This window comes from Hippichthys cyanospilos, chromosome 2 (assembly GCF_059441005.1).
Source record: "Hippichthys cyanospilos isolate Australia breed blue-spotted pipefish chromosome 2, RoL_Hcya_1.0, whole genome shotgun sequence".
NCBI classification, from domain to species: domain Eukaryota; kingdom Metazoa; phylum Chordata; class Actinopteri; order Syngnathiformes; family Syngnathidae; genus Hippichthys; species Hippichthys cyanospilos.
The window spans coordinates 30,016,561-30,044,291 of NC_142370.1; the positions used below are offsets into that span (position 1 = coordinate 30,016,561).

Genomic DNA, 27,731 nt, shown 5'->3' on the forward strand with positions numbered 1-27,731 from the left:
AAGGTTCCACCTCTCATCTATTCCTGCATCTGCTCTCCAGTGAGGTCATCTAACCTCCTGGGGCCTGCAGTAAGTCTAATGAGGATGCATTCTGTTGACACTTTCACCAAGGTTACCACTTTCATTTTTGAGTGATACCACAATATATTTTGGTTTAATATCACGTTTTTTTAACATGTGTTAAAAAATAATCACAAATGATAAGTATAAACTTTAAATCCTATCCCTTTGGGGAAAAAAAGGACAGCAGATGTTGCTTGATTTTGTTGTTGTTGTTGTTTTTTTTTTTTAGTGCGCTGAATAGACTGTTTGAACTACATTTCCAACTAACACTACGTGGACGTGATTTCAAGACAGCACTGCGTTGTTTACATCTGGGAAAGATGATCAAGACGGCTATGTGTTGTCATAACAATGCTTCCGTTAAAAACTCCAAAATAAAAGCGTCCCAAGGCCGTTTGTATCACGTTACTTGTACCATAAGTATAAGTTTATTCTGAAGAAGTAGCTGACTTCCTTAACAACATTTTCTTTAGCTAGTATACGCTGGCTTGACAGGCGTTGCAGTATCACTTAAAGCTCGTGTCACTTCTAAACAAATAAATAGATCTTGTCCCAAAGATCCCCACCCCACCTCATCGATTGCGGGAGGTTGGCTGCTGGAAAAGTAGATTTTGGGGCAAGACAGTTTAAGCAGCCCTGGTAAAAAAACAACAACAAAAAAACGCCAGTTTTAACATTGAATTACAAATACAGTATATAGCATACATATTATGTCCATTTTAATGCATTCAAAATTGAAGTTTTCCAAAGCTTAGTAAATCTTAGTGAATCATTTTGAGCCAAAATTAGGTAGCGTAGGGAAACACCCCAATCCACCACCAAATGTATACAATTAAGTCCCAATGTTGAATTTCTCATTGTCTTTTTCCGTGCCCAGACGCCAGATACAATTTCGCTTCGCCATATAGATTGAAATTACACTAATTCCAATTAATTACAAAAAGATGTACTCACACACTCAGAATCTCATCTTGCGGCCCTTGTTCTCGGCAGGCATCTTACGATGCTTGTCAGGTCCAAGGCCTTTACTCTCCTTTTCTCAATTGAATGAACAGCACAATTGCATAAGTCTTTATTGTGTGAATAACACAACCTACTTTCTTGTTTGTTTGTTTTTTTTTGTCTCTGGAAAATGGTTTGGTGGGTTAATGTAAAAGTATATAGTCTTTTGTGAACAAAATAGTACCTCTAATCCAGAGGTGTCCAAACTAAAACCTAGAGGGCCTATAGTGGCTCTATTGCATGTTAAAAAAAAAAAAGCATTAAATATATCTGATATATTCCCAGTGACCTACACCCATTTACAAACTACTGCACTGCCAAAAAATAATGCACAAAAAGCACACAATTAACCTTCTTCATAGGCAGCACTAAATAGCACCTTCTTTGGATCCTGGTTGTGTAAACCACTTAAAATGGTTTGACAAATTTATTTTAATGATACAAGTACAGAAAAAAAAAGATTAAGTTAAGCTCCTCTAATGGGTGGCGCAATTTACAAGAAAAATGTAACCCACAACTAGTTGCAAGAAAAACAATAGAAAAAGTGGAGCAAACGCAAGGGTGGGGCGAGGCATAGGAGATGCTAAATCAGCAGCACTATGTATGGTACGTGGCCACAAGCAAACATTAGGTGGAATGAGCTTGGACAGAGAAGCCAGGGGGTGAATTGTCACATTAACCTGAATCTGACTCATAAAGGTCTACAAGGTTCACATTGTTAGCTTTTCGTCTTTCACACTTATTTTGTCCTCAGGCCAGGAGCAACGTCAACAAACGGCAAAAATCTTAAAATATTTCACATTTTTTAAGGACGACAAATGAAAGTAGTGGGTGTGGAAAATGAGTGGTGCATTAGTTTTTATATTATCTGCTTACCATTTTTTCTGCATCTACAAGATCGCTAAAAACATTTTTTTTGTTAAATTTCATTTTACAATTAGTTCTTCCACAAAGGACCAGGTACACTAATAAGGTTTGTTATATTTGCATTTGTTTCACTATCTTCAACATCGGTTTGGAGACACTATAATCAGTTTTTTAATGATTTTTTCTTCACAGTACTCCTTTACATAAAAATGTGACTACCTGATTACCGAGAATGTCTGAAGAGTCGTTAGCGTTAGCTGAGCATTCCAATAAACTGCCTTTAAATAAGTGCACAAATGATTTTATGTCTAAGAACATTAAAATCGGTCTTTGGAGAACTCCCTGGAATTTATGATTGTCTAAAAACTACCAAGTTTACGTGTTAATGGTTAATAGTATGTTGGCTTGATACATTTTGTGAGAATATTTTTACTGTGCCTTTTGAATATAATAACCAAAAACGGTTCAAATGCTTGTTTTGTATTGTATCTCAGACCACCATATTAGAAACCTTATTGGGGGTTCCTGTATCGCACCACCTTTTATTTTGGCTTAAGCTGGGGAGCAAAAACATTGAAATTGTTTCAAAAGAGGATTTTGAGAGGTTCACTCATTTTATAACAAAGCCCTTGTTGATCCAACAAGCGGTGTGTTTGACAGATGAAGCGTGTCACAGAACAACACTGTCACATAATTTGCCAAGCACTCGGAGCTGGCACCAAGGAATCACTCATTTCCACATGAAAGCGAGCCAACTTGACACATCTACGCTTCGCAAGCTAACAACTAATTCTTTCCCAATAGAAAATACACAAATGCCTTATTCATTCTGATTCTTACGTTAAGGGATATGAAGTTTTTTTTCTGTGTAAAAAAAAAAAGGACTGAAAGTCAGTTGGAATTGCTTTCAATTTACTCAGCGATAGGACTTCACACAGCATGCGGCACATTTGGCACAGAGTCGACTATTTTTTTTTCTTCTTTTTCTGATAGACTTGCAGCAGGAATCGGATTAAATTTCCCTCACTTGAATTTTGGGCTAAACTAGTCTAACAGGCTGCTCGGAAGCTGCAAGTGTTTTGCACTCTGCTTTGTCTTAGCAAAGCTTGCCAGATGAGAACTCGCCGGCTGCACCAGATGGCAGGTGATGCTTCGCTAGGACATGGACCACAGGGGAGGAAAATGTGTGTGTGTGGGTACATGTAAGCAGGTAGGTGGGTGGTTATGGGTGAATGGATTTTTTTTTCCCCTCCATTGGCTAGCACGATAATAGATAGCCTCATTTGCAAACATCTAAATCATAATTAATTAGTGCGATTAAACGGCATTTTTCTGCACTTTACTTCAAAGATTTCTTTCTAAAGATAAATTACTTTCAACTCATTGTGGGTAATCGAAACAGACAATATGCACATGCATTTGTTTTCAGATGGATCTAACTAAATATTATAAATTCATTCAGCAATAAGGAATTGTGATGAGTAATATATTTTCCAATTAAAAGCATGCTACTCTTAGTGATTTGTTTACATTTAAAAGGTGCCCCATCCCCAAAAATTGTTTTGTGATACAGTAATCCCTTGTTTATTGCTGTGAGAATCTGCTGTTGAGACCATTTGTTATTTATAGTTTAAAACTTAATGCATACAAAAGCAAAATAATCTGAGAGCTGCTATCGATACGATTGCGATACGAAGTGACGCCATACGCGTATTGCAATATGACGTTCAGTTTCCAAAACAACGCGTATCAGTTTTGAAATGCTTTATTTTCGTAATATTTTGCTTTTTCTAAATCCATCCTCCGGAGTGACTTTCGTATCATGATTTTTTGTCATATTATATGAATAGTGTTTTTCATGTAAGGCATGAAAGTTTCTTCATTTATTAGAGGTTCATTATTACTGCGTTTATCGTTCTATTACTGTTTTTTTGTTTTTCTGTTTTTGTTTTTTATTGCCTACCTTTTGTGTTTTATTGCCTTATCTCAATTATGGAAGTGAACAGAATACACTTTTAAGACACAAAACCCAGCACTAATATATATATATATATATATATATATATATATATATATATATATATATATATATATATATATAGGCCTATATATATATATTTTTTTTTTTAATTTTTTTTTTTTTAATTTTTTGGCCACGTTCTACTCTGAAGTGGCATTTTGAATGTGTGTTGCTTTATCCTTTTCATGGAAGAATTTAGATGGCTTACATAAGAATTTTAATCGAATAAAAAAAACCAGTCCTCACAGAAAGCTCTAAAGAAGCCAACAAAATATACAATGTGGGTCTGCCACGATGAACGTCCAAATAGTTTGCAAAGGCTCAATTACTGGTCAATGACTAATGCGATAGATGTACGCATGACAAGATTGTGTGAAATGACAAAATGCTTCATTGCAAGGTTGATTTAATTTGAACTTCACCTTGACTTTGAATGTTATCATAAGGAACCTTTGGCACCCTCTGAGAGATAATGAGAGCTGGTCAATTTCAAATCGTGTGACAATTATAATCTTCAAATGTGGAAAATGAGGAGAAATGTAGGGCACTCTTGAGAGTTGTGTGATTGCCTTATAAGTGAGAAAGAGGAGGATAAATTGTAAAAAACCACTTGGCACTTGCTGGCAATGGTTAAATGAGTTCCTGACTATAGTGCAAATGTTTCACCATCAAAGCTTCAACTGACCAAAGGAATGCAAAACAGGGTGAGATTAGATAGATGCCTTCTTGGGGGATTTTATTTTATTTTTTTGAATCTGTACTGTACTGGAAAATCTTCAGACATTCGAAAATGCATGACTAACATGTTAACATTATGGTTGTTGTAAAAATGAACTTTCAAATTACACTGGGCCGGGGGCGGGGTCCCCCCCAGGCCGGTGCAAGGTGATGCCAGGGAGGGTGCGGATTGTCATGTGAAATGTAATTGCAATAAAATAAGATTTTTTATTTTTTTGTCTTAGGTACTTTGATGTACTTGACTATTTTTTTTTCTGTTTCAGATTGAGTCGTAACCTGTATAAATGCTGTAAAAATAATTAACTGTTGTAGTTTATTTATATTGCTTTTTCCTTTTGTTAATGTTACAAAGGATACACATTTAGGTATACTTTTTTTATATTTATAGTCAGTGGTCAGGTTCTTCCCTCGGGGGGCTTGGCAAAATATAATTGAGAAGCACTGGCATACAAAGAGAATAAAATTACAGATTGAACATCATATTAATGTGATTTTAAAAAAACGTAAAGTATGACTGTAATTAATTGATGCAATTAAGATGTTAATTCGACACTCCTAACATTAATTTATTCATGTATGTTTTCTTGTACTTGTTCTGGCCTTTGTTTATTTAGTATTTTCAGTTTTCCTTTTGCCTTATTTGTCTCTTTAAAAATAAAAAAACTGCCGTTTTTTAGAACATTGAATACATCGCAAAAACTGTCATTCATCAACACAGTGAACTACTTCAATTGCGGTTGTAGTTCCTGTCATAACCTACATCTTTTCTAGATTTTATCCAAATCTATTACTCATAGGCGCCAAGATAATGTTTACCTATTTTCTGTGTTATGACATGTACTCTATAGATGACAACGCTTGGCCGCTCCACTTGACGCAAAACTAAAACGTCTATTTTGGGCCTCCCAAAGCGGTGAAAATATGTTACTTTTCCATGGCTGACAAATTATATTGCCCAGTGCTTCTGGCATTTGTTCATTGGGTCACAGATCTGAAGTCATCCCACCAGCTGTCCACAATTACACACTCTGCCCTCCACCAACAGACTGACCAGCAGCTCATGCGCAGAATCCTGACACAATTGCTTGGCCATCACTCACTCACTCCCTCACTCACTCCCTCACTCACTCACTCACTCACTCACTCACTCACTCACTCACTCACTCACTCACTCACTCACTCACTCACTCACTCACTCACTCACTCACTCACCAGAGCAAGGGGACTTTTAAAAACGCTTTGTTTTCCACCTGCTTTTCTTCGACATTGAGACCAAAACAAATAGCCCACATAACCGCCCTGCTAAAGTGAGTGGTGTGGGTGCCTTCCTGCCGAGCGTGCGCTCACATTAACGCATGTCAAGCAAAAAAGCAACGAGCATGTCAAGTCATGAGTAGGAAGTTGTTTTTTAAATACTGTAACTAATTGGAAGAAAATATTAGAATCTAACATCCCACCCTCATATATTACATAGAAGTGGGGAAAAATATTATTATTACATGCATTTATTTGACTGCAAAAACACCAATTGTAGTTAAATTTTAATCCAATTTGGGCCGATGGTCTTGAAGATAGGGGTCGAACTCCAGTCCTCGAGGGCCGGCATCCTGCATGTTTTCCGGTTTTCTTTCCCCAAAACACCTGGTTCAAATAATTAGCTCATTAGCAAGCTCTGCAGGAGCTTCAAAATGACCCCAATCATTTGAATCAGTTGTTTTTGAGGGAAAAGTTTTGAAAACATGTAGGAGACCGACCCTCGAGGACTGGAGTTCGACACCTTTGATCTAGAACTATCTAACAAAGAGCATAAAAAAGGCTAAACATTACTATAGATTGTAAAAACAGGAAGAGGTTCAAAACAGCACCATGAGTTCATTCCTAAATGCTTGCAAATGGAATCTATTTTATCGCAAAGTTTGACCGCATGACCATTGACACCCATTAAAATTGAATGTAAGTACCCTGCTGGCAAAATTGGTCCCTACAATAAATCGTTTCTTCCCTGCACGTGTGACTTTTTGACCCATATGTACAGCGCAATGTGATTTTCAGGGTCTACTGATTAGAAAGACGCTTTCCTAGGGTGATAGATAGGGATAGGGTGATAGAGCCCGCTGGCTTTTTCGTCTGTCCACTAGTCGTTTTCCCAACGGGGTGAAAAAAAAATAGCGCCTTTTATTATACATTCCAGGTAGTCCGGCCAGGTTTTCAGCCCCCTACATCTATCTTGAAATTGGATTATGAGACAAAAACGTATCAGTGTATTGCAGAGACAAAGGCAATTTTCTACAGTTAAATTGGGATCAGGCCGCGGGAAGGGGAATGCAATTTTTCAAGGGGACAATAGAAGAAGGCACAGACGACAGAACCTCAATTTTAAACATCGCCACTCAATATTCTCAAACAGCATCGAACGATCTGAATAAGATCGCCGTCTTATCGCTTCAAGTTGATGTCTATTGTTGTTCATTAAACTGACAGGAATGTTCATCTTTCATCTAGCTTTTGCTCTTCTACCTCAGGGAGGGTTTGGAGAAATGGGTCATACTTCAGTAACCTCCAAAGAAGGTTATTTATTCCTAATAAGACAAAGACATGTCTAGTATGAGTACCACAACGGCCTTCTGGGCAGAAAAAAAAAAAAAAAAAGACCATTCCTGTCTAATCCCAATCCACACAAGGCTGCCTTGGCAGATTATTAATAGATCGACCTCATTTTTCCACACTCTACAAATGGGCAATCTCGGTTACTTTGTTTGATTTTTCCTTGTAATTTCAACATATCATAATCGGCGCTGCTGGATCCTCATGTGGAAAAACGGTGCGTCTGCGTGTGAGGACTTTCAGTTTTAAAAATAACCTCCGGTTTGTGTTGCTCCCACAGCACGCTATGCGTAAGCGCACTTTACAGTATATATCCCACGAAGCCCCACATTTGTCTTTGCAAAAGGGAGTGCATTTTGAATCATTATTATACATTTGCCGCCTCAGCTGATACCCCATATTTTGGTCGCCATAGCAACACACAGGTAAGTGGAAAGGAGTGCTTAGTTTGCCACGCAGCATGGAGTCCGTTTCTAAAAGTGGTGACCCTTTAAAAGCAAACACCCACTGACATGAGGAGGCAACCGAAGCCATACATAATTTGGAAGTGCGGCTTTGAAAACGCGGGGAGAAATCCGATAAATCTTGTACGTTTGTGGACTTTTAGACGTTTTTCTTGCGTGTAGGCATCTGAAGTGCAGTCTTCGTATAGCGAGGAGGGATCCGCTCAAATCGGCCCGTTTCTGTTCCTCCCTCCTCTGCTTCTCATCCTCCTCTTCTATCAATTGCCTGTATCTCAGCATCGATATCCTCCCCCTCTCTCTGCTCTGCTGGGTTGTCAACTTTCACACGCCTTCCTTTAACGCGCCTCTCTTCATGCCTACCTTGCCGCTTCCCCAGGGATTTACTGTGTCTGGTCTATGCGAGACTCCTGACAGCTGTCTATCCCCTGCAGGTCCCCATCAGAGACACTTGGCCGGATGGAAAGAATCGTAATTGTGATCGTTTGGCCTTCCAAAGAGCAGAACAAAACAAAATGTCTGTTGCTGCGGGCTGCTCCGTTCCCATCTTTTCATTTGTTTTCCCCGTGCTCGGATTGTGCTGGAGATGCACACTTAATATTGGAGGCGGCCAAGTGTGTTGTGGAATCAGCATCAAAATGTTATAACGGGGAAATTCCATGGTAGTCGGTTGCGTGTTAACGTGTGCGGTGTTTTAAAAGGATTACAGTCACACACAAAAGAAATATCGTGGGGAAAGTTTACCGATCCTGGATTGATTACAGAAACACAATATTTAGATGCCATTGTGATTTGTGACCTTAGTAGCAGCCAAACACAGATTTTTAATCTGAGTTTTCAACTATTTCCAGCCCAAAATTGGACCTAAATACCATGGGCTAAATACCATCCAAATTTCAATGAACAAATGTTGACAAAATGTTGACTTCAGCCACTGCTACTCAAATATTGAGGCGGGCCCTCTTGCTTGGGGGGGGGGGGGGGGGGGGGGGGGGTGACCCTCGGAAAATGCTTTGTTTTTGTCATGTGATATACTTCCTTGTTTCAGGTACTTTGAAGCACTTGGTTATTTTTTTTTTGGTTTTAGACTAAGCTGTAACATGAACAAACGCTGTAAAAATAATGAACAGTTGTTAAAAGTTTTTTGTATTGCTTTTTTTCTTTTGTTAATGTTAAAAAGGATACAGGTTTAGGTATACTTAACTAATTTTATCAATATTCTTATTTATAGTTAGCACGTTGAGTGGGGGGGCAAAGATTTCTTTTTCCTACAGGGGCCTTGGGGGAGCTAAAATATAATTGAGTACTGACGTCATGTAAATACACTCCAAATAAAAATACACTTAAAGGACTATTTTTTACACCACATTTGAATAGGTTATAATGAATAGCTGATTGGCACAAAACACATCTACCTTTTCAAAAACTATTTTGGACTTCATCTGGATCACTTGTTTTACTCAAGTAATATAAAGTCTTTTTAAACTTCTCGTTTACAGTAGAGTGCAGTGCATTAAACAACAGTACAAACAGTGCAGTACAACACATTTTTTCATCTTTAAGAAACTTTGTTTCTTTTATTCAGCCACACTTCTTAATCGAACTTTTCTTTTGTGCAATGTAATGTGGTTTCCTACCCCTCCAACTCTCCATTTGTTAGTGTATTATACTCTGCATAATGAATGCTCTGCATGATGATAGAATTAGATACAATGTTGAACCCTTGTGGAAAACTACCCTGACATATTTAAATGTTCTTCATGATGGTGTTACTTGTAACTTACGCCACAGTGTCATTTGTCCCGCAGTCCTACTTGAAAGTAAAGGATCGGAGCAAGCTAAGACACTGAACAGACTGCGATCAAGCACACAGTACAGGTTTTCAAATTTTACAAGGAAACAGCTCATAAATATTTCATGAGGAAGACTTTCATCACATTTGTTGCACTCACGGGATATGAAGAGAGAAGGAAGTCAAACTGACCGTACACACCAATTTTGTGAGTATTTCTAGCGGAAATCTTCATTGAAAGGATTCATGCTGTGAATTCCAAATGGTGATTGAGTGGACTGAATATTCGTTGTGTTTCTTTTCACATCGATGCTGGATAAGATATAAATCGTAAATAATAGAGTAAATAATGGAGGGCGTTTAACTATTTTATCATTATTCATTAATCCCACAAGACCTTTATTTTGTTCACTTGCACCGTGTACAAAAAAAAAGGTTTGATCTTGGCTCTGACATTGTGATTTAATAGATGAAATCAGTCGAGGCGATACCTACTTCATCACCAGGATGGATATTAGATCTTAGATTTCATCAGGGGCCAGCCATCAATATTCATGAGCGTACATTTTATTATCATTGAAAACAATAGCAAAAATTGGGAATTAATTTGTCATGAGTAATTATATCAGTATAAACAAGATTATGTTGGAGGACTTACGAAAGTGTTTTCTCCAGCCGTCCTCCTGTGGAACCAATGATTTCTCCAAGGGTGCAAAACGTCTGGCCTAAAAAATCCTGGGAAGAATAAGGTACACGTTGATGACTTGCGTGGCAAAAAGGGGTAATCTAAGGACACTTTGGAGATTTTAATTGACTTTTAGAAAAGTGAACATGCAAGTTTCATTAAAGAAGATAAGGATTGAGATTCACAAATTACCCTCAAAATCATCTAATAACCAATCTTGCATTTTACCATATTTTAAGGAAAAGTTCACGCAAAAAAAGTCACCAACTTTATTTCATGAAATGTCGGTGTAATGACAATAAAAATCCTATATATTTTTAAAAATATTATTTCTTTCCTCGTGAAGATATTAAATGAATTGTGTTTCCAACACCTCGTTGCTGAACAAGAACATGCTACATGCAAATTACAATGGATATGTTCTCATGGGAAGATGTCAGTGAGGGGGGCAACACACAAGCAAGCGTTTCCATCGTATTGGCCCATACACATTAAAAGAAAGGAAATGAAAAAAAAATCATAAAAACCTAAAATGAAGTACTTAACCCTAACCCTTACTTTAGAAAAAGAACAACTCTAAACACTTATTAAATGCAAATGAATGCCCTCCCCCAAAAAACGAAACAAAGATAAAACAAACGAAGGATTACTCTAACTCAGTGTTTCTCAACTATATTTTGCCAGGCCCCCCCTAGAAAAGAAAAAACTTTGCCCCCCCCCCCCCCCCTTCCCCCCAGTCGATGCACTGCATATAAATAAAATTATTATTGATGAAAATTGTTTAAGTATACCTACACATGTATCCTTTTTAACATTAACGACATAAAAATACATTATTTTTATTACGTTTATACGGGTTACAGCTTAGTCTAAAACAGAAAAAAAAGAAGGAAGTGCACCAAAGTGCCTGAAACTAAAAGAAAATGATGAAAATTATTACTTTATTGCAATTACATTCCACATGACAAAAACAATGCCATTTTCCTGGGATCATCCGCGCCCCCCCGGCATCACCTCGCGCCCCCCTAGGGGGGCCCGCCCCACTATTTGAGAAGCACTGCTCTAACCCTTACGGAGCCCTAATGATGGGAAAATGAAGCCTGATGAACCACTTGCATTGTTTTTTCTTTTTTTCTGCACTAGTCTTTTTCTGCAGGTCATGTCATAGTATATTACTGGTACCATAAGCAGGCATGCACATAAGTGGTACGCAGGAACGCATGCGTGACAGAAATCACCTTTGTGTAGCGTCACAGTACCCTCCCTAAATTCTATTCATGACAAAAAAACAAGCCTTAGCTGATCTTTTTTTCCCCCCTGAAAATTGGCTGCAAGATTTGCCGTGGTTTGAAGCACACTTAAATGTGGTGCAAGATTCACCGCTCATATCCTCCAAACAAGTATGAAAAGAGTATGTAATTGTAGCGCAACTTATGGCTAACAAACATGCTAGTCGAGAAGTGGTAGTCTAGTGCTAGTCTTGCTTGGCGGTGAAACAAACTGCAGGAACAACGCGGCGGATTCCACATACTGCCCCGCAGATTCCATATACACGGGTCAGCCCACTGTGCCGCGCTGCGTCACGGCAACGACAGGTCGCAATCCCGCCCACTGCATGACATGGCCGCCACAGAGTCAACTGAATGAGATTGTTTCTGTTGTCATTGCAGCAAAGGAGAATTTACCTCTGATTTCTTTGGACCAAATAAATCAGTTCCTGAGCGAACCACCGTGCAAACCACAACTGAGGGACTTCTGTAACTTTTTGAGGCCATATGAATGACGCGACAATACTGCATGCACAAAGACAGTGCACTTAATGTGGGAGCGACATAAAAATTTACATTGAGGAACGAAAGGGAGATTACCAAACACTACGTCCTGGTACTCATGTGCGTAACCCACAGAAAAAAAATATGTGCACCACTGACCATATGCACAGTTTAATTTGAAGGATTGGCTGACTTCCTTACAACGTTTAGCTTTGACTACAATACAGCGGCTTTACAGGCAGCGCATTGTCCCGTACGTCTCGTAGCACTTAAAAAAACGAAACGGTTTGGACAGCCCTGCTCTAGACGCTGCTGTTTTCTAAAATATAGCGAATCAAAATGACATTTAGCAGAACAAAAGATATCATTAGTGGTTCATGAAGCTCCATTTACTCATCCCTCAGGACAGTACTCAATGTGTTTAGCACCTGTAAATGTCCTGACACAATCTGCTGTGGTCCCAAACAACAAGAGCTGCTTGTACATTTGAAGTCCAACTGCAGAGAGACAACGTGTGGAAGAACACTACGAAGGGGACAAAATCTCTCTGGCTTGAAGCTGTGTGTCCTTGATGAGATGAGATGAAAGAATGTGAGAAAAAGCAATGACGTGGATAATTTTAGAACATAAATCATGAAATGAGTGAAGGAGGATGAGCGTAACAAGGTAGTTTAAGCATAAACCACTCACCTTCTGCGCTCCAGCATGATTGATAGTTTTTGAATTAAAAAGAAGGAACATTTGTCAATAGAAAAGCTCACGCTACATTGAGTTCTGAATGACACTTGATGCCCACTGAGTCACAACAAGGCTGTTGTTCACTCTAACACTGAAAATGAGTATACACTGCAAATGAGAGCTATCAGCGCTGAGTCAAATCTTTCGGTTGACATTGACATAGTGTACTTACGTGTTTGGAAATGTTACAGCTTCTGGAGTCCACATTGTACCTGGCAGAAAGAAAACGGTGATAAGATTGTTATCGAAGGCCTGTTGAGATTTAAATTTACAAAGATCGATTGTAGCTCATAAGGAGTGATATAACGTTTACTAATGTAGGTGGTGTGAATTTTTTTCTACTCAACATATTCCATTGGTAAATTTTAAAGGTTGCTGGAAAATTTACCCAATAATTACCCAAATAAATGCTTGTTCCCACCCAGAAATTAAAGGCTAAAAATATGGGTGCATCCTATAAACTTAACTTATAACTTCTATCTATCACCTTTCTATAGCCGCTTATCCTCACTAAGGTCGCTGGCTTGCTGGTGTCTATCCCCAAGGGGAAACTCTGAACTGGTTGCCAGCCAATCACAAGTCACACACAGAGACCAACGACCTGTCACACTTGCACCAAAAGCCACACACGCTTGAGGGCAAACTGCCGTGTCCAATGAGGCTACCGTGCATGTTTTCGGTATTTGGTTGTAACCCCGAGTGCCCGGAGAGAAGCTACACCAGCACGGGGAGAACATGCAAACCCCACACAGGAAAACTGGAGCAAGCTGGAATTGAACTCAGAACTCTTAACTTTGAGACCCATGTGCTAAGCATTCTTACCATAAGCGGTAACTTAAAGATGAGATTTTACTTTTCTTTCAACAACATTCAAGCAAAATTGCATCTGTCAGCTTCATAAGTCATGTTTGGACATACAGATTTGCATTTTTATATCGGCCATATTCTTACGGTAACGGCACAAGCTAGAGGGCAGAAGTAAATTGGCTGTTAGCAGCCAGTGCCTGAGTTACAGCTCACAGCATCTTGTGTTAGCTGAGGTTGTTACGACTTTATTTTCAATAAAATAAGCAAGTAGACTAAACCGACGTTCGAGTCCATCCTTGTTCACAGAGGAACATTACAGTAGCTTGCAAGAAGTAAATGTTCTTGTAGCAGAGCAGGTTATAAACCGTGAGGCAGCTACAAGGTCGTCATACTTCAACCTAGATTGGAGCCTGTAACTGACCAAACTTGATAACGAGGAGGTACAATCAGTGTTCACATTTAATTCAACAGAACTCTTCATGAAATTCTCCCTAAGGCTCTCTTGCACTCTGTGCGAGGCTCCGCTCTCTCGCTCTCTTGCTCGCTCACTTACTCACCTGCAAGTCACCCACAGTTCTGTCACAGCAGATACTATAACCGCATCAAATATACAACTTACGGCTATAAATATAAGAAAATATGAAGAATTTATAATCACAAGATTTGTTCTGTTTTGCTATAGTTGAACTAAACTAATGTTGCGTCCTTTACACAGAAACATAAAATAATACCAGAATTGGACCCTAAAATGAAGGGTGCGTCCTATACACAGGACCGTACGACATTTGGGAAATTACGGCAATTTAATGGAAACTTTCCTCATCTCTTTGATCATCGCAATTACTAATCCGCAGGTTTAGGGTTACAAGGATATTTTTTGCAGTATTTATTTATTTAGAGCATTACACTAGAGTTGATTTTTGAAAGGAATACCAAAAATATATAGGTACATTTGTATTTCGTTGTAGAAAAGCAACAAAATCATGTTAAATGCGACTCAATGCTAAGAGACACTGCAAAAGCCCAGAAAACATGAGCGGCATCTCACTGCTGAAGTATTTTTAGAACAGTCTCAAGGGTTACTCATGTGGTCCTCGGGGGCTACCCGCTGCCTGCAGGCACCATGTTGGTGGCCCCTAATGGGGAAAGATTATCTCCACAAAGGTATTTGCTTGTTTAAGACTGCGGACTCTCCATATATATTTCCATGTAGGCAGTTTTGGATGCTCACATCTAGCTCCGATTTTACGTATCCCTCCGTGCTTAAATAGTTGCTGATTGCATGCAATTTAGCTCAGCTCTTCAGAAGTGCATTTTTCACAGTGGTGGTACTTGCTTGTGGATTTAATGAGCACATGCAGGCACTACATTCAGAATGCTTGTGTAATTTACTGTCAGAAAAATAGACTTATCACAAAACCGAAATTAGATTGAATGGGTGATGAAAATGTTTACTCTTCAATAGAATATAAACTTTAAATTGGGGGGAAAAAAATAATCAATGAACTTTAAATTGTGGCTAATCACGTTTAATTGTTCCTGTGTGGCTACACAAAGTAATAGAAATGATTTAGTGAAGTTGTACTGCAAAATACAACCACGATGATAAACATGTTGAAACAGCCTTTGTATTGGATCGCACGCAAAAAATCTACACCAACAAAGTGTTGGAAAATGTATGTATATATGTCGGCAAAACGATTACACAGGTCATACCCTGCAGCTAAAGCTAAATTGGATTGTGAGTGACATTTGATAGTTATTGATTAAGGATAAAAAGCTTAGTGAAGTTCACTGGGGAAAAAAAAGTCTAATTTAATCAGTGAGGCCACTAAGCGACTCACTTTTTTAAACGAATAACGATCAAATTGAATTTAGCGTTAACTAGCCAGTTCATTATGATACCCTACTGAATAAAGATTTCCCTTCACCAAATTGAGTTGTGATGCAATAGTCGTCTCCAGAAGTGTGAATAAAACACGAGGTTACTTACACGTCAAACCTTAGGTTCTGTTTTTCTTCAAAGAAGAAATCCAAGACAAACTTTCTGACAAAATCAGGATTCCGGGTGTTATCGATCACCTCTGTCCGGCCAGACTACAACAACAGAAAAGTCAATATATGTGATTAAAGTTCCTCACACACGCAAGAAAAACATAAAATCATAAAGACAAGTCTTTATCATTACAACATTTCATAAAGTTAAAACAAATATGCATACAAAATGCTGTGAACAAGTGAATGAGTTTTGTGTTAAATGCTGTGTCCCGTGAGAAATTAGGGGGCTATTTAGAGAAAGAATGGAGACTCTTTATCCCACACAAGTCCAGGTACCAAGCTCCTTTCAGGGCCAAGGCATCTTTTCATCTCCCTGACAATCACACCGCAACTAATTCCCCCAGTGGACTCCCAGCCTCGCCTCCGTGGTCTGGCCCGAAAGCACCATGTAATGAGCTATTGATTTTGCCACTGCCTGGCCATAGCTACAATACCTTGACTCATGTCTTTAGTGCCCTGGACACATGGGCGATGCTATCAACTGAGTCCTTACCCTATTCATTACCAAGGACTGGCATGAAATTGCCCCGGACTGTGAACATACCTGCCGTGTCAACCCGACACCAAATCCCTTCTGGTTTCATATTTCAATGAGATGAAACAATTTGATATATGTCCCCCACAGTCAAACGATATTCTCCCATCCTATAGGTGGCAGCAAATGGACTCTGCAGCATGCAAACACAATTCTATAACAGAGGTGGAGAATCCTGGTAAATTCGAACGATCTAAACACTGCTCAACGTTGTGCATTTAGTGTAGTGTATAGTGTGGTGTATTTAGATCACAGTACTCCTTTTCAGACGAATCTTAAAGGCGTTTGTACCGGTGAACTTCCATAAGCAATAGTTTGGCCGCCATGATGTCCGTTCAAAAAGAACTTTCGGTGGATTACCGTTGTCGAAATCTGTGTCCCGTGGACTCCGTGCGGAGGCGAGTGGTTGCCGAAATAATTTCATTGGACGCTCGGAATTCGAAGAGGCGTCAAGCTCAAACCAAGCTTAACACTTGAAGACAGGATAAAAGTAATAAAGATGAAAGATGGATGAAGCAAAGTGAAGGTCATTATGCAAGAAATTAATGTAAGTATTAAAATGAATGTTTATTGCAGATTTGGCAATTTCGTTCTTTTTTCTTTGATTTAAATGTTGATGGTTTTATTTTAAACTTCAGTCAGATCGTCAATTGCACACCACATTTTATATTTACGTCTGAGATATAGATTTGCTATAGTGAAAAGTCCCTTGTTGTTAAAAATTTCTGTCTGCAAATATGATTTTGTAGTAGAGGAGTTCTACTGTACTGTATTACATTTGCTAATTAAATTTTAAGTAATAATTTCCCTCTGATAATTAAGAGCTTGTCTAATCAATTATTTTACTACTTTAGTACCTTAATTTATTACTAAGTAAATCATTACTTTTGAACTTAATTACCTACAACAATCAATTACTTAATTAATAATATTATTTAATTATCTAAAGTCTTGTTAGCCATCTAAAATCCACATGAACACGCAATTATAAAATTATAAAACGGGGGTTTTAGTAGTGGATTTTTTTTGTGGGGTTTCTATTCTTTTCTATTTGTGCGATTCCTGTTTCTGTTCCTCTCACCTCAGCCCTTATTAATATGATTTAGTCCACCTGTCTGTGTTGACCTGCCCCTGTATGTACAACAATCGGATTCTCATGCCTGTTGTTCTTGTCCAACTGTTCTGTGTTACCTGATTGGTGTTGAGAGTATTTAGTTCCTGGTTTCTTTTCAGTTAGTGTCGGGTCATTGTCTTATGTCATAGTGTTCTCGTTGGTTTCGTCAAAGTGCTCCCCCGTCTCCTTGTTGCCGTCTCCCTCTGTCTGTTAGGTTTCAGTTTTGAAATTTATTTGTGACCTTGGATACAGTTTATAGTTCGAGTTTGCCTTATTTAGCAAATAAATCTTTTGGAATTGTGTATGTTAAGGATTACATTACATATTTATTCACCGAGGAAGATTGACCTTATTCATTCCAATTCAAAATGCACACGTGTTATTCAGTGCAATTTTGGACCTTTGTACTTGTGAAGAGGCTTTTGGCTCTTCAAACGGAGCTGTTCTTTCACAAACTGTTCTCTAAAAAGAGCCATTCAAAGGACTGGCATTTTTTTTTTTTTCATTTTACAGCAAATACTCGAGCCACCTGGTCCGTTAGTGAATGTCACATCAATAACCTGTATAACACATGTCACTGTCAAATCTTCCTTCCTCTAATGGCTCACTGGCGTTCCTTCCAATCCTACTCTGACACGCTGACCTTTCAAGCGATCAATTTTGTTCTTGTCAAGTTCAAAAGTGTTTTCTCTTCGTCCGATGTCAACTGTCATCATAGCACTGAGAAAAATCACTCAAGCTATATATATCCTGTCACCACAAACCCACTTTTGGATTGAACTTTCTTGTGGTGAAGGTGATGCAACCATCAACAGTAGTTTCCAGGTTCAGGGAAAGAAGGTCACAGAGAGTGTTGCTTTTTCTTCCTCCAATATCTCTCTCAATTGGAAATGTAATTTCAAAAGCAAACAGGATTTGTCGGATTTCAATTCGTGCATGGTCATCTGCTCCTGGCACTAAAACTGTGTCCACACTATCTGATGACTGTGTGTTTACTCTTGTAGATGCAACCCATTCGCCTATTTGACCAAATCCTGACAAAGAATAAGACTATAGCCTATGGGTGAAATTTGATGCCTTCCAGGGGTCGACAATAAACATTGAGGGAATCTTTTGATTATGAATTGTGTTGATCAGAACTACCACAGTGTATACACTTACAATTCAAAGGTAGACACCAATTTATGTAAACATTCCCTGGGTGACAAAGTTGGCTCATTGCTGTACAATTCAACGGTAGACACCAATTTATGTAAACATTCCCTGGGTGACAAAGTTGGCTCATTGCTGCAACTTTTGGTACCTTGGGAGTTTGTGTTTTCAGTTGCTGGACTGATTATCTCCAGGCTGTTCTTGCACAATATACTTCCATGTGATGGAAACTGAATATAGCTGTATATTGAAAAATTATGATGTTTTGATTAAACCAAGCTCTGCTCTTACTGTTTGCGAAATCATTTGTGAGTGACCATCATCTAGTTTTTATTCAGACATCAGCTGTGTACTGACCTAACCTGCCTGCATGGGTTGCTATGGTAACAGGTTTGCCTTCAATACATGCATTGGCATTGCAATGTAAAGTATGATCAATTATACAACAACAATTGTAAAAGATAAGGAAGAAACAAACAAGTCTTAACTTATTTTTATGTTTTATTAATGTGTTTTTTATTGAGCATACGCCTTGTGTGGGATTCTTGCCCTTATACACTGTCATCTCTCATGAGAATGTAGACCTGTATTGTCTTTACACTTTATTCCACAAAATATGAGAAAACCGTTATAATTCACCTGGATTTCTTCAAAAATGTGATGTGATTTACAGTAAGTCACAACAATGTATTGAACCGTGCTTTGTATTTAAGAAGAAACTGGACGATGGGAGGCGTGGCTCACACACACACACACACACACACACACACACACACACACACACACACACACACACACACACACACACACACACACAAAACTCATATTGAATGAAGTAAAGAAAAATCCTAGAAATTAATCTAAAGAGCAAGAGATTTCTCTGGCATATGCTAACATCTCTATTGCTATATCTATGCACATAAAGAAATAAACAAGAGTGGATGTTGTTAAAGTGGAGATTTTGGACTCTTGGTCTGACCTCACAAAAGTGGTTCACACCAAGAATATTGCTGAATTTAAACAGCTTTGTCAAGAGGAAAGGTCCCAATCCCTCTTGACCGTTGTGCAGATCCGATGTGCAACTACAGCAAATGTTTGCTTGAGGTCATTGCTGCCAAAGGAGGCTCAAAAACGATTAAATTCAAAGGTTGTGTGAAGTAAAAACATAGAGGCAAACATTGTTTCTGTGGGATTACCGTACTTTCGTCTAAATATAAATCCTTATAAATCAGAACCCCCCCTTTTTTGTTTTACTTCAATTTCAGTTAATTTGACAAAAACGCGAGTATAAGTCATACTCTCAGACGCATTTAATCCTCGTATATCGAATAACATTCCTTTGCAGTTATGGGGGGTGGGGAGGAAATAACCATTTTTACCAAAGTGACGACTGTGGTGAGATCAGAGCGTGGATCTCTGATTCTTCCCCTATCTGCTGACATCCACGTATGCCCTGCCACTGCTCTCGCATTTTCTTCTTGAACGGACAAGTCAAGCCATCTTTTTCTTTTCATGTCTACCAGAAAAATTATTCACGCAGCCTCCTTGTTGACAACAAAGAGGCAATAAGGCGGCGCTTGAGGAAAAGCGCATTTGAAATTGCAAACGCGTCAAAACGGATGCATACTAGATCAAATTAGATGTATATATAATCATTTTAAGCCTTGTAAATGACATGTTATTTCACATTCGAATTAATGTTATTCATACACAGTATGTGGAGAAAATTGGTTGAGTTTTGAGTTATGTGGGTATAAGTCAACTTCTCCAATACGGGGGTTGAAAATGAGGGAAAAAAAACTTGACTTGTATATGGAGGAATATGGTAATTCAAGAAAATCTCCTTATTAGGAAAACATTTGAATATGTTTTATGACTCTGCAGAAATCCAGATCAGTCAAAGATTTTTTTCTTTGACTTTGCAGCTTCCATCAATTGACTGCAAAACAATTGGTACTCTTTTTTTCTTCCATGTCAGTCATTAAAGTTGCTGTTAATCACATTGGATTAGTTAAAGGTTGTCTCCTTAATCTTTACGTTGTTGTGCAAATGAGAAAAAACTGCTCCGATCTCACAGAGAATCCATACTCCTCCCCATGTGGTTTGCGATCCATCTTGTTCAAATCGGATTTCTTATGATTTTCGCTGTTCAGACTTAATAAAGCCAAGGCAAATACGATGCGGATATCACAGAAATTGGATTTGGGGCTGCCATTTTGAACAAGGCCTTTGCCTGACGTTTAAAATAAAAGATGAAACTAAACTGATTGAGTGATCTTAAATCATGCAGCATGATAAAGATGCAAACCATACTACCAAAACATTAATATCAGTTATTATTGGCAAGAATTAAGTTACGTTTTGAAGTTGTATTTTAATATATTTTTTTAACATTCCAATACTTTTGCTCACATGAATAATTGATGGTTCAAAGGGTTCAAACAAAAATACACCATCGCAGCCAAAAAGCAATCCTTCAGAAGAACTGTAATGTTGATCATGCATCTTAGATTATTTTAACGTGAAAGCCAAACGTTTTCAGCCCCTTAAAAAAGGAGCTGGCCTGACTTTTAAATACTTTCATGGGAGTAAAACTTTGTCTAATTTAATTAGAGAAATCCTCCCCTCTCTAATATTTTAAGTAAAATTAATCTGACTAAAAAGAATGTTATCAAGATATGTAATTCACAGTAAAATAGAACAAAAACCTACAAACAAGGATACTGTATTTTTGAGAACAACTGTTATGGCAAATTTTAAATTCTTTTATAGCTGAAAATGTCAGGGAAGAAATGTATGAGTTTAATCCAGGATTACGTTGACATATATGCCTTTCGCTTTTGTGAAATCACACAAAACAGTTGAAGGTCGAGGCAATGAATGATAGGTCACATGTCCCTGCCATAAATGGTAAAGCCAGAGAGCAATATTACAAGATGACGGGGAGTAGTGAAGTGCATATTTAATGAGACAACGATTAATCTCCCTTGTGTTTCGTCTTTAGTCATGGTTGGATATTCTCTTTTTTTTTTAAACAGTGTTTTTCTGTCTTTTTACCCAAATTCAGTCTTCCAATTTCATAGATGGGGTTTGGTGTTTTCAGACTGTGTTTGCACTTTGTAGGGCCATTGAGAATGTTGATGTTTTTTTTTAATTTGTGTCTTGGTACTTTCTATAGTCACTCATATCCATGGTCAAGACAGCTGTGAAGAGAAATTCTGGCATGTAATAAATAGAAATGTTTTTCTTACCTCTCTCCACTCTTTGGTCCCTATAGCTTGCAAATAAAGAACCACCACTGAGAAAAAAAAAAAAAAGAGTTGGACATGAATTAATTTTGACATAAAGCCAGTGCGCTTTGTTTAAAAAAAAAAAAAAAAAACAAGGACGTCACAGAGCTCTGCCAAGGTTTAAACTTTCCTCAACTGCAATTGTAAGAAATTCTCAGCCAATAATGAAAAACACGTTTTAGTTCCAATGCAATCAACAGCCCATTGACACAAAGTAGTTATGACTCAATAAATCAAGTCCACTAAAAATAAAACCAACAGCAAAAAAAGACATTTGAGAGCATGAATATTCTAAAACATTAATCAAGCAGTAAACAGAGCATGTTGATGGATTTACTCAGTCGTTGTTAATTGTGGTTATTTAAAGGGATTTAATATATAAAAACAATCACATTTTGCTAGCATGTGGAGCCACCTTATGTACTAAACATAAAGTACAGTATTGCATTATGCTTTTCTTCCAATCAGAGCTTGTGTTTCTGTGCCGCATGGAGCACAGCTCCATAAATAAGCAATAATTCAGCAGCAACCAAATTATAAACACAGAAATTCATCACTTTGTCATGAGATTAAACACAAAACACAAATGTGCTTGCCTAAGCATACAAACAACACTCGCTAGAGGCTCTAATTGGATGTTTTAATAATCGGTCAAGTGTTGCTTTTTGTGTTGCGATCAGCCACCGCATGTTTCTCTGAAATTCATTAGCTGGAATGAAACTCAGACAGTTTTGGACCGGCACACGATTAAAACCACATTTTCTCTCCTAATGAGCAATTAACTGAGGGGAGATAACGGAGAAAGAGCAGAAGGAAGGGAGCCTTTGGAGTAATTCATATTTGACAGAAAATCCATCCTTTGTTGGCTATATTTTTGGTCAATGGGTTTTGTTCATCTAAGTATGATATATGAATGATTGCAGAGGAAGAAGACATTGCGAGGGAAACACATCCTCAGGAGATACAATCCTGAAGTCACACTCTGGTTCCGTCTCTTCTCCGGCATGCAAAGTAATGATGTCCAAACGACCAAAATCATTTTGTCTGCAATCAAAGTCAGGGGACCTTGGTATCTCCCCAAGGTTGCGGGGAAACAGGACCAAAGCACGCCGGCGACATCACACTAATCCAATGGAGTGTCGGCCAAAGAACCTGACTGATTACCTCTTTTATGGAAAGTGACTGAGAGAGGAAAGTGCCCATCTGGTCGGCCTCGGAGCGGCCAAATCACAAGGCAATTCATTGGCGGCACTCAAAGGCCTACTTCTAAATACAACTCTTGACAATAGACTGCAGGAAGGGGCCCGGGCGATTTCAAAAAGACTGAAGTTGGATGCAAGCACAAATCGCATTAAAGTCTTGTATATGCAGTGAAGAGATTCCAGCAGAGTCCAACAGCGGCACAGTAGAGGTTGTCAGGAGGAATCGCCTTCTCCCCCTATCGTCCCTCTTGGCGGGGAATTTCTTTTTTTCAACCTTCGGATTAGCGCATCAAGAGCTGTTTGCAAGAATTCTTTTTTTGAACTGGCTCATAAAGGATCCCGGTCTTGCCTTGAGATGCATGCGCTTTAACTTGCGAGTTTATTTTTTGACACGAGCTGTCACTTTTTGTGTGTGTCTTTCAATACGAGCAAAATAGGAGATACGGATAGATGGCGGCAGCACGTTTCGCAACACTGGGTTTACCATCAATTCACATTGGGTTCCTTGCAGTAGCAGGACAATATCGACTGATGGCAGCAGCGTGCAATCCACTACAACTTTAAAGTGTGTTATTTCACTGACTGGAAGCCAATTTAAAATCTGTAATATTAATAAAGTAATATGCTCTGATTGCGTAACCCTCCTGTTGTGCTGTGGGACCAAATGACCCAGTTTTAAGTTCCATTCATTTTCTATAGCCGCTTATTTTCACTACAGTCGCTGGCTTGCTGGAGCCTATCCCAGCTGTCTACCGGCGGTAAGCGGGGGACAGCCAATTGCAGCACACGCAGGGGTGAACACTTATTCATGCATCCAATCACACCTAAGGACAATTTAGAGTGTCCTATACACATACTTTATGCCTTCATTTTGGGGGGAAAAATCAGATTTGGGAATTTATTTTTATTTATTTATTGCTCATCAAGTTCTGTCAAATTTAACTAAAATGCTTTGAATTTTGAACCCTCCTCTAACGTTGTGGGTCAAAATGACCCAGTTTCAATTTAAATAACAAAATTAAATTAGTTTTTTGCTATCAAACACCAACAGTCAATGAAAATATGTTTTTGCAAAGAAATAAGTACCATGCAAAAGAAAGTTTCTCAGGATGGAACATTGACTATATTCCTGGTCAAACTGATGCAACAGATTTTTTTGCTATGAAACTTTATATCAAAAGAAAGTAAGAAATTATTAATTTTGACATATGCGCAAAGGAAATAGTGAAAAAGTTCATGTTTAGTGGGTTACTTTTGGGATTAAAAAAAATAATAAAAACTTTCGGTGTCGAATTGACCCAATTGGAAGGGTGAAAAACTATAACTGATGATTAAAATGGATCTCTTTGATTTTCTTTCGATTAAAATGACTACTAACATTTATCAGAATGGCTTTAGAACATTAAATGAGCCGTTAAAAAGACCCATTTTCCGAGGATTGGTTATTTGCTATGAAGCCTTTACCAACACACAATTAAAATGGTCTGACATCTTGAATGAAAGTGATTTATTATGTTTTTTTTATTAAGCTTTCCCAACATAAAAAAAAATAACCTTGGTCACAATGACCTATTGAATTTTATTACAGTGAATGAATGCAGTACACACACTCTAACAGATTTTTTAAAAATATATTTCCTTTTTAAAATCACACAATTTTGCATTTAATATCCATGACACACTATATATTAAAATACTCTGACATATATAGACCATTAATTGCAAATTAGTTCTGTCAATTTGCCCACACAAACATTTACAGCAGATGGTCTCTGAAGTACATTGCAAAAGTAATTTTTTTGGACGAAAACATCCATTTGAGTCTAATCATCAATACTATAAAATATCGTCTTGTGTTCATTGATCAATGGATAAAAGTCCTACTTTTCAGAAAGGGTTCGGTCATTAATGTTGAGCACTAGTTGCACCATCTCATCAGATTTCAAAAGAATATATCACAAAGCATTTTCTCTGAAGAAAATAACAGACATTTGATTTTTTTTAACTCATAATCTTCTCATCGAGATGTTGCGGTTCAAACGGAGAAGACTTCACAAGCTAGCGGAAACATAAAGCCTTGTGCAACTCCTCAAGGGCAGCGACAAAGTAGTTGAGGTCATGCATGCCTGGAATATGTTAAATACTCAACAAGATGTGACTGAATACGACCATGTTATACAGGTCAACACTGGTGACTTCCTAGCAGCGAGAGAAGAAGAAAAAAAAAAAGAAGGGCGTCTTCTTTAAAACACTGACTGACAGCATAAATTGCAACAAGCCTTCATGAATAGAAAATGGTTTCATATGTCCTTGCAAAAATGAGCTGAAATGCCTTTGCGGTAATACTGCTCGCTATGGTTGGTTTTATTCATGTTATTCAGATGTATTATTTATTATACGCATACAACTGGGTCTAAAATATAATAACATACTACAAAGAGTCAGCTGTCTCTTGAGGCATTCGAATGAAGATAAATAAATGAGCAGCCAGATGACATTTCCTTTTTTTTTTTTGCATAAAATAGCTATCATTTTTATGAATCTACTGAAAACAGTAACTAACCTTTTTTTTTTTTTAACCCCTTTTTGCATGTAATTAGCATATTTCTTTCTATAGTACATTCAACAGCTGCGGGCCAACTGTGTTTACTTGTAAAAAAAAAAATCTGAAGGTACTCATAATATCAACCCAAAAGTGAACTCGTTGAAGACTAAAATAATAATTATCATGCATTGTTATATATACTAAGCTTCATATGATTACATATTTTGGTTCTTTTGCTATTGCAGCTTCTTTACGAAAGATAGAGAAGAACCAAGTAGCTGCAAGTCAATCCCGGTGACATAACCCTTAAATATACATCAAGTCTGCATAATTGAGCTGTATGTATAGTAAGTATTTAATTATGGATGATGTAAAGTGTATCTGATAATATCTCAAAGAGCATTTCATGTGGGCAAGAATCCTTTCAAATAGGATTGTGCAGGCCTCCAACAAAATCAGGAAATGGCTATGAATGACTCAATGAAATTCAATTTTATTTTTATATTATGTTCCATCCAGGTAAGATGAGGTGAGAACACGTTTTCATTTGCAATGCCGAATTGGTTTCCAACGCCTGATTCAAAAAGTCAGGATTTAAAAATGGATTTAAATCCATGTTAAAAAAGGAAAGAAACTTATAAAGCGTTTATTTATTGAAGAAAAATGTTTTTAAATCATGTGCAAAAGGTTTAGACGATATTCCACTATCGAGCGGATAATAAAGTAGGCAAAAAAACACAAACTGTAATAGAGCATTAAGGGCATTAATAATGAACCATTAATAAATGAATAGACTTCATTCTGAGCATCTTATGGATTAGGTGGACAATCAAGCTAATTTTCAAATGGTCGATTTTTTTAAATGACAGATGGTAGCGGAGACTAGAAGAAAAGAGAAGACTGTTCGTTTGACATATGGAGTTTTACGCATATGTTTGGTGGGGGACAAGGCAACTGGGCACTTTGATGTTTTGTTTTTGCATGGGTTGTTTTATTGTTGTAGTTAGTGTTTTGTGAATTGAACCTTCTCTAAATGAAATAGTTTATCTCAAGGGGTTGATCCAAAATAAATAAAATAAGACAAGTGAGAAGAAGAGAGAATAAAAAAATGCGAATGAGTATTTATTAGTACCTTAAAACTGTATATCGAGTAGTTATGCAAAATAAACTTTTGCACAAACCGATGAGATTTACAAAAGGGAAGAAAGAATATTTTGGCCCATTAATACATATCAAGCATGTATATCTACAAATACACAAACTTGAAAAGGATCCAACTACAGCTCCGCACGGAGAAAAATCTCTTGGCTAGGTTCTACCAACAAAGCAATTTAATTTGCTTCTGATAAGCATTTCAAAGGAAGCTAACAAATGATTCCCATTTGGACCAGACTACAAATTGTTTGAAAAGGGCATGAGAACCAAAATAGCTCGGAAAAAACATCTTAGGTATGTTGAACAACTCGAAGGGTAAATGTATAAAACGTATCAGGCCTGAAATTGAAGAGGTGATTGCTTCCTCCAGCGTCCTGCGCTTCCATTTATTGATGTATGTCTTACTGTCTAAATCCATCCAAGAAAAAAGCATCACTCTTCGCTGGCAAGTTTCCTTGATCTTGACTGCGAGGTAGAGAAACGAAAATTGATCACACGGTTACTCCTCCATGTGTGGGCAAACACATGCAGGCATCAAGTAATTTGGTGGTGGAGAGGCACAAACTAATTTAATTTACAAGATGACCAGGCAACACTGAGTACAGCATCTCCAAGGACAAACTCTAAGTCGTCATTAAATTAGATAAGAAGAGAGGTACTTGACGGACTTTCTTTGCCGTCTTGGCACTTTACTCTGAGAAATAACATCGCTCGAAATAATTTAAAAAAAAACAAAAAAACAGATAGCAACTATTCATTTACTAATGCACTGAGATTCAAGCATTTGTTTACTCTATAACACAGGGATCACCTACTTTTTGAAAACTACTTCTTTGGAATTGAGTACCGTATTTTCCGCACTAAAAGGCGCACCTAATAGCCTTAATTTTTTTAAAAAGCTGATGGTGCGCCTTATAATCAGGTAGGCCTTATACATGGAATAAGTTCTGAAATATGTCATTAATTTAGGGTGCGCCTTATAATCTGGTGCGCCTTATATATGGAAAAAGTTTTAAAATATGTCATTAATTGAGGATGCGCCTTATAATCCGGTGCGCCTTATAGTATGGAAATACGGTATTTATTTACATTAATTATTTATAAAGTGTCCTCTTTTGGGATCATAGAAGA

General features: G+C 37.8%; 1 protein-coding gene across 3 annotated transcripts in view; it reads right to left on the reverse strand.

The window, feature by feature from the left end:
• cpne9 (copine family member IX) overlaps positions 1-27,731 on the reverse strand; it is a 69,097-nt gene that overhangs the window by 29,910 nt on the left and 11,456 nt on the right. The window contains exons 1-5 of one of the 3 annotated variants that reach the window (XM_088441235.1): positions 16,152-16,328; positions 15,543-15,646; positions 12,915-12,954; positions 12,433-12,571; positions 10,206-10,282 (exon numbers count right to left, since the gene is read on the reverse strand). In XM_088441235.1, the coding sequence (XP_088297361.1) occupies positions 10,206-10,282; positions 12,433-12,571; positions 12,915-12,949 (251 nt within the window). In that variant the 5' untranslated portion in view covers positions 12,950-12,954; positions 15,543-15,646; positions 16,152-16,328. Of the gene's footprint in view, positions 1-10,205; positions 10,283-12,432; positions 12,851-12,914; positions 12,955-15,542; positions 15,647-16,151; positions 16,329-21,659; positions 21,707-27,731 lie in introns of those variants that run through there. The other 2 variants (XM_088441216.1, XM_088441225.1) reach the window with 2 other exon arrangements.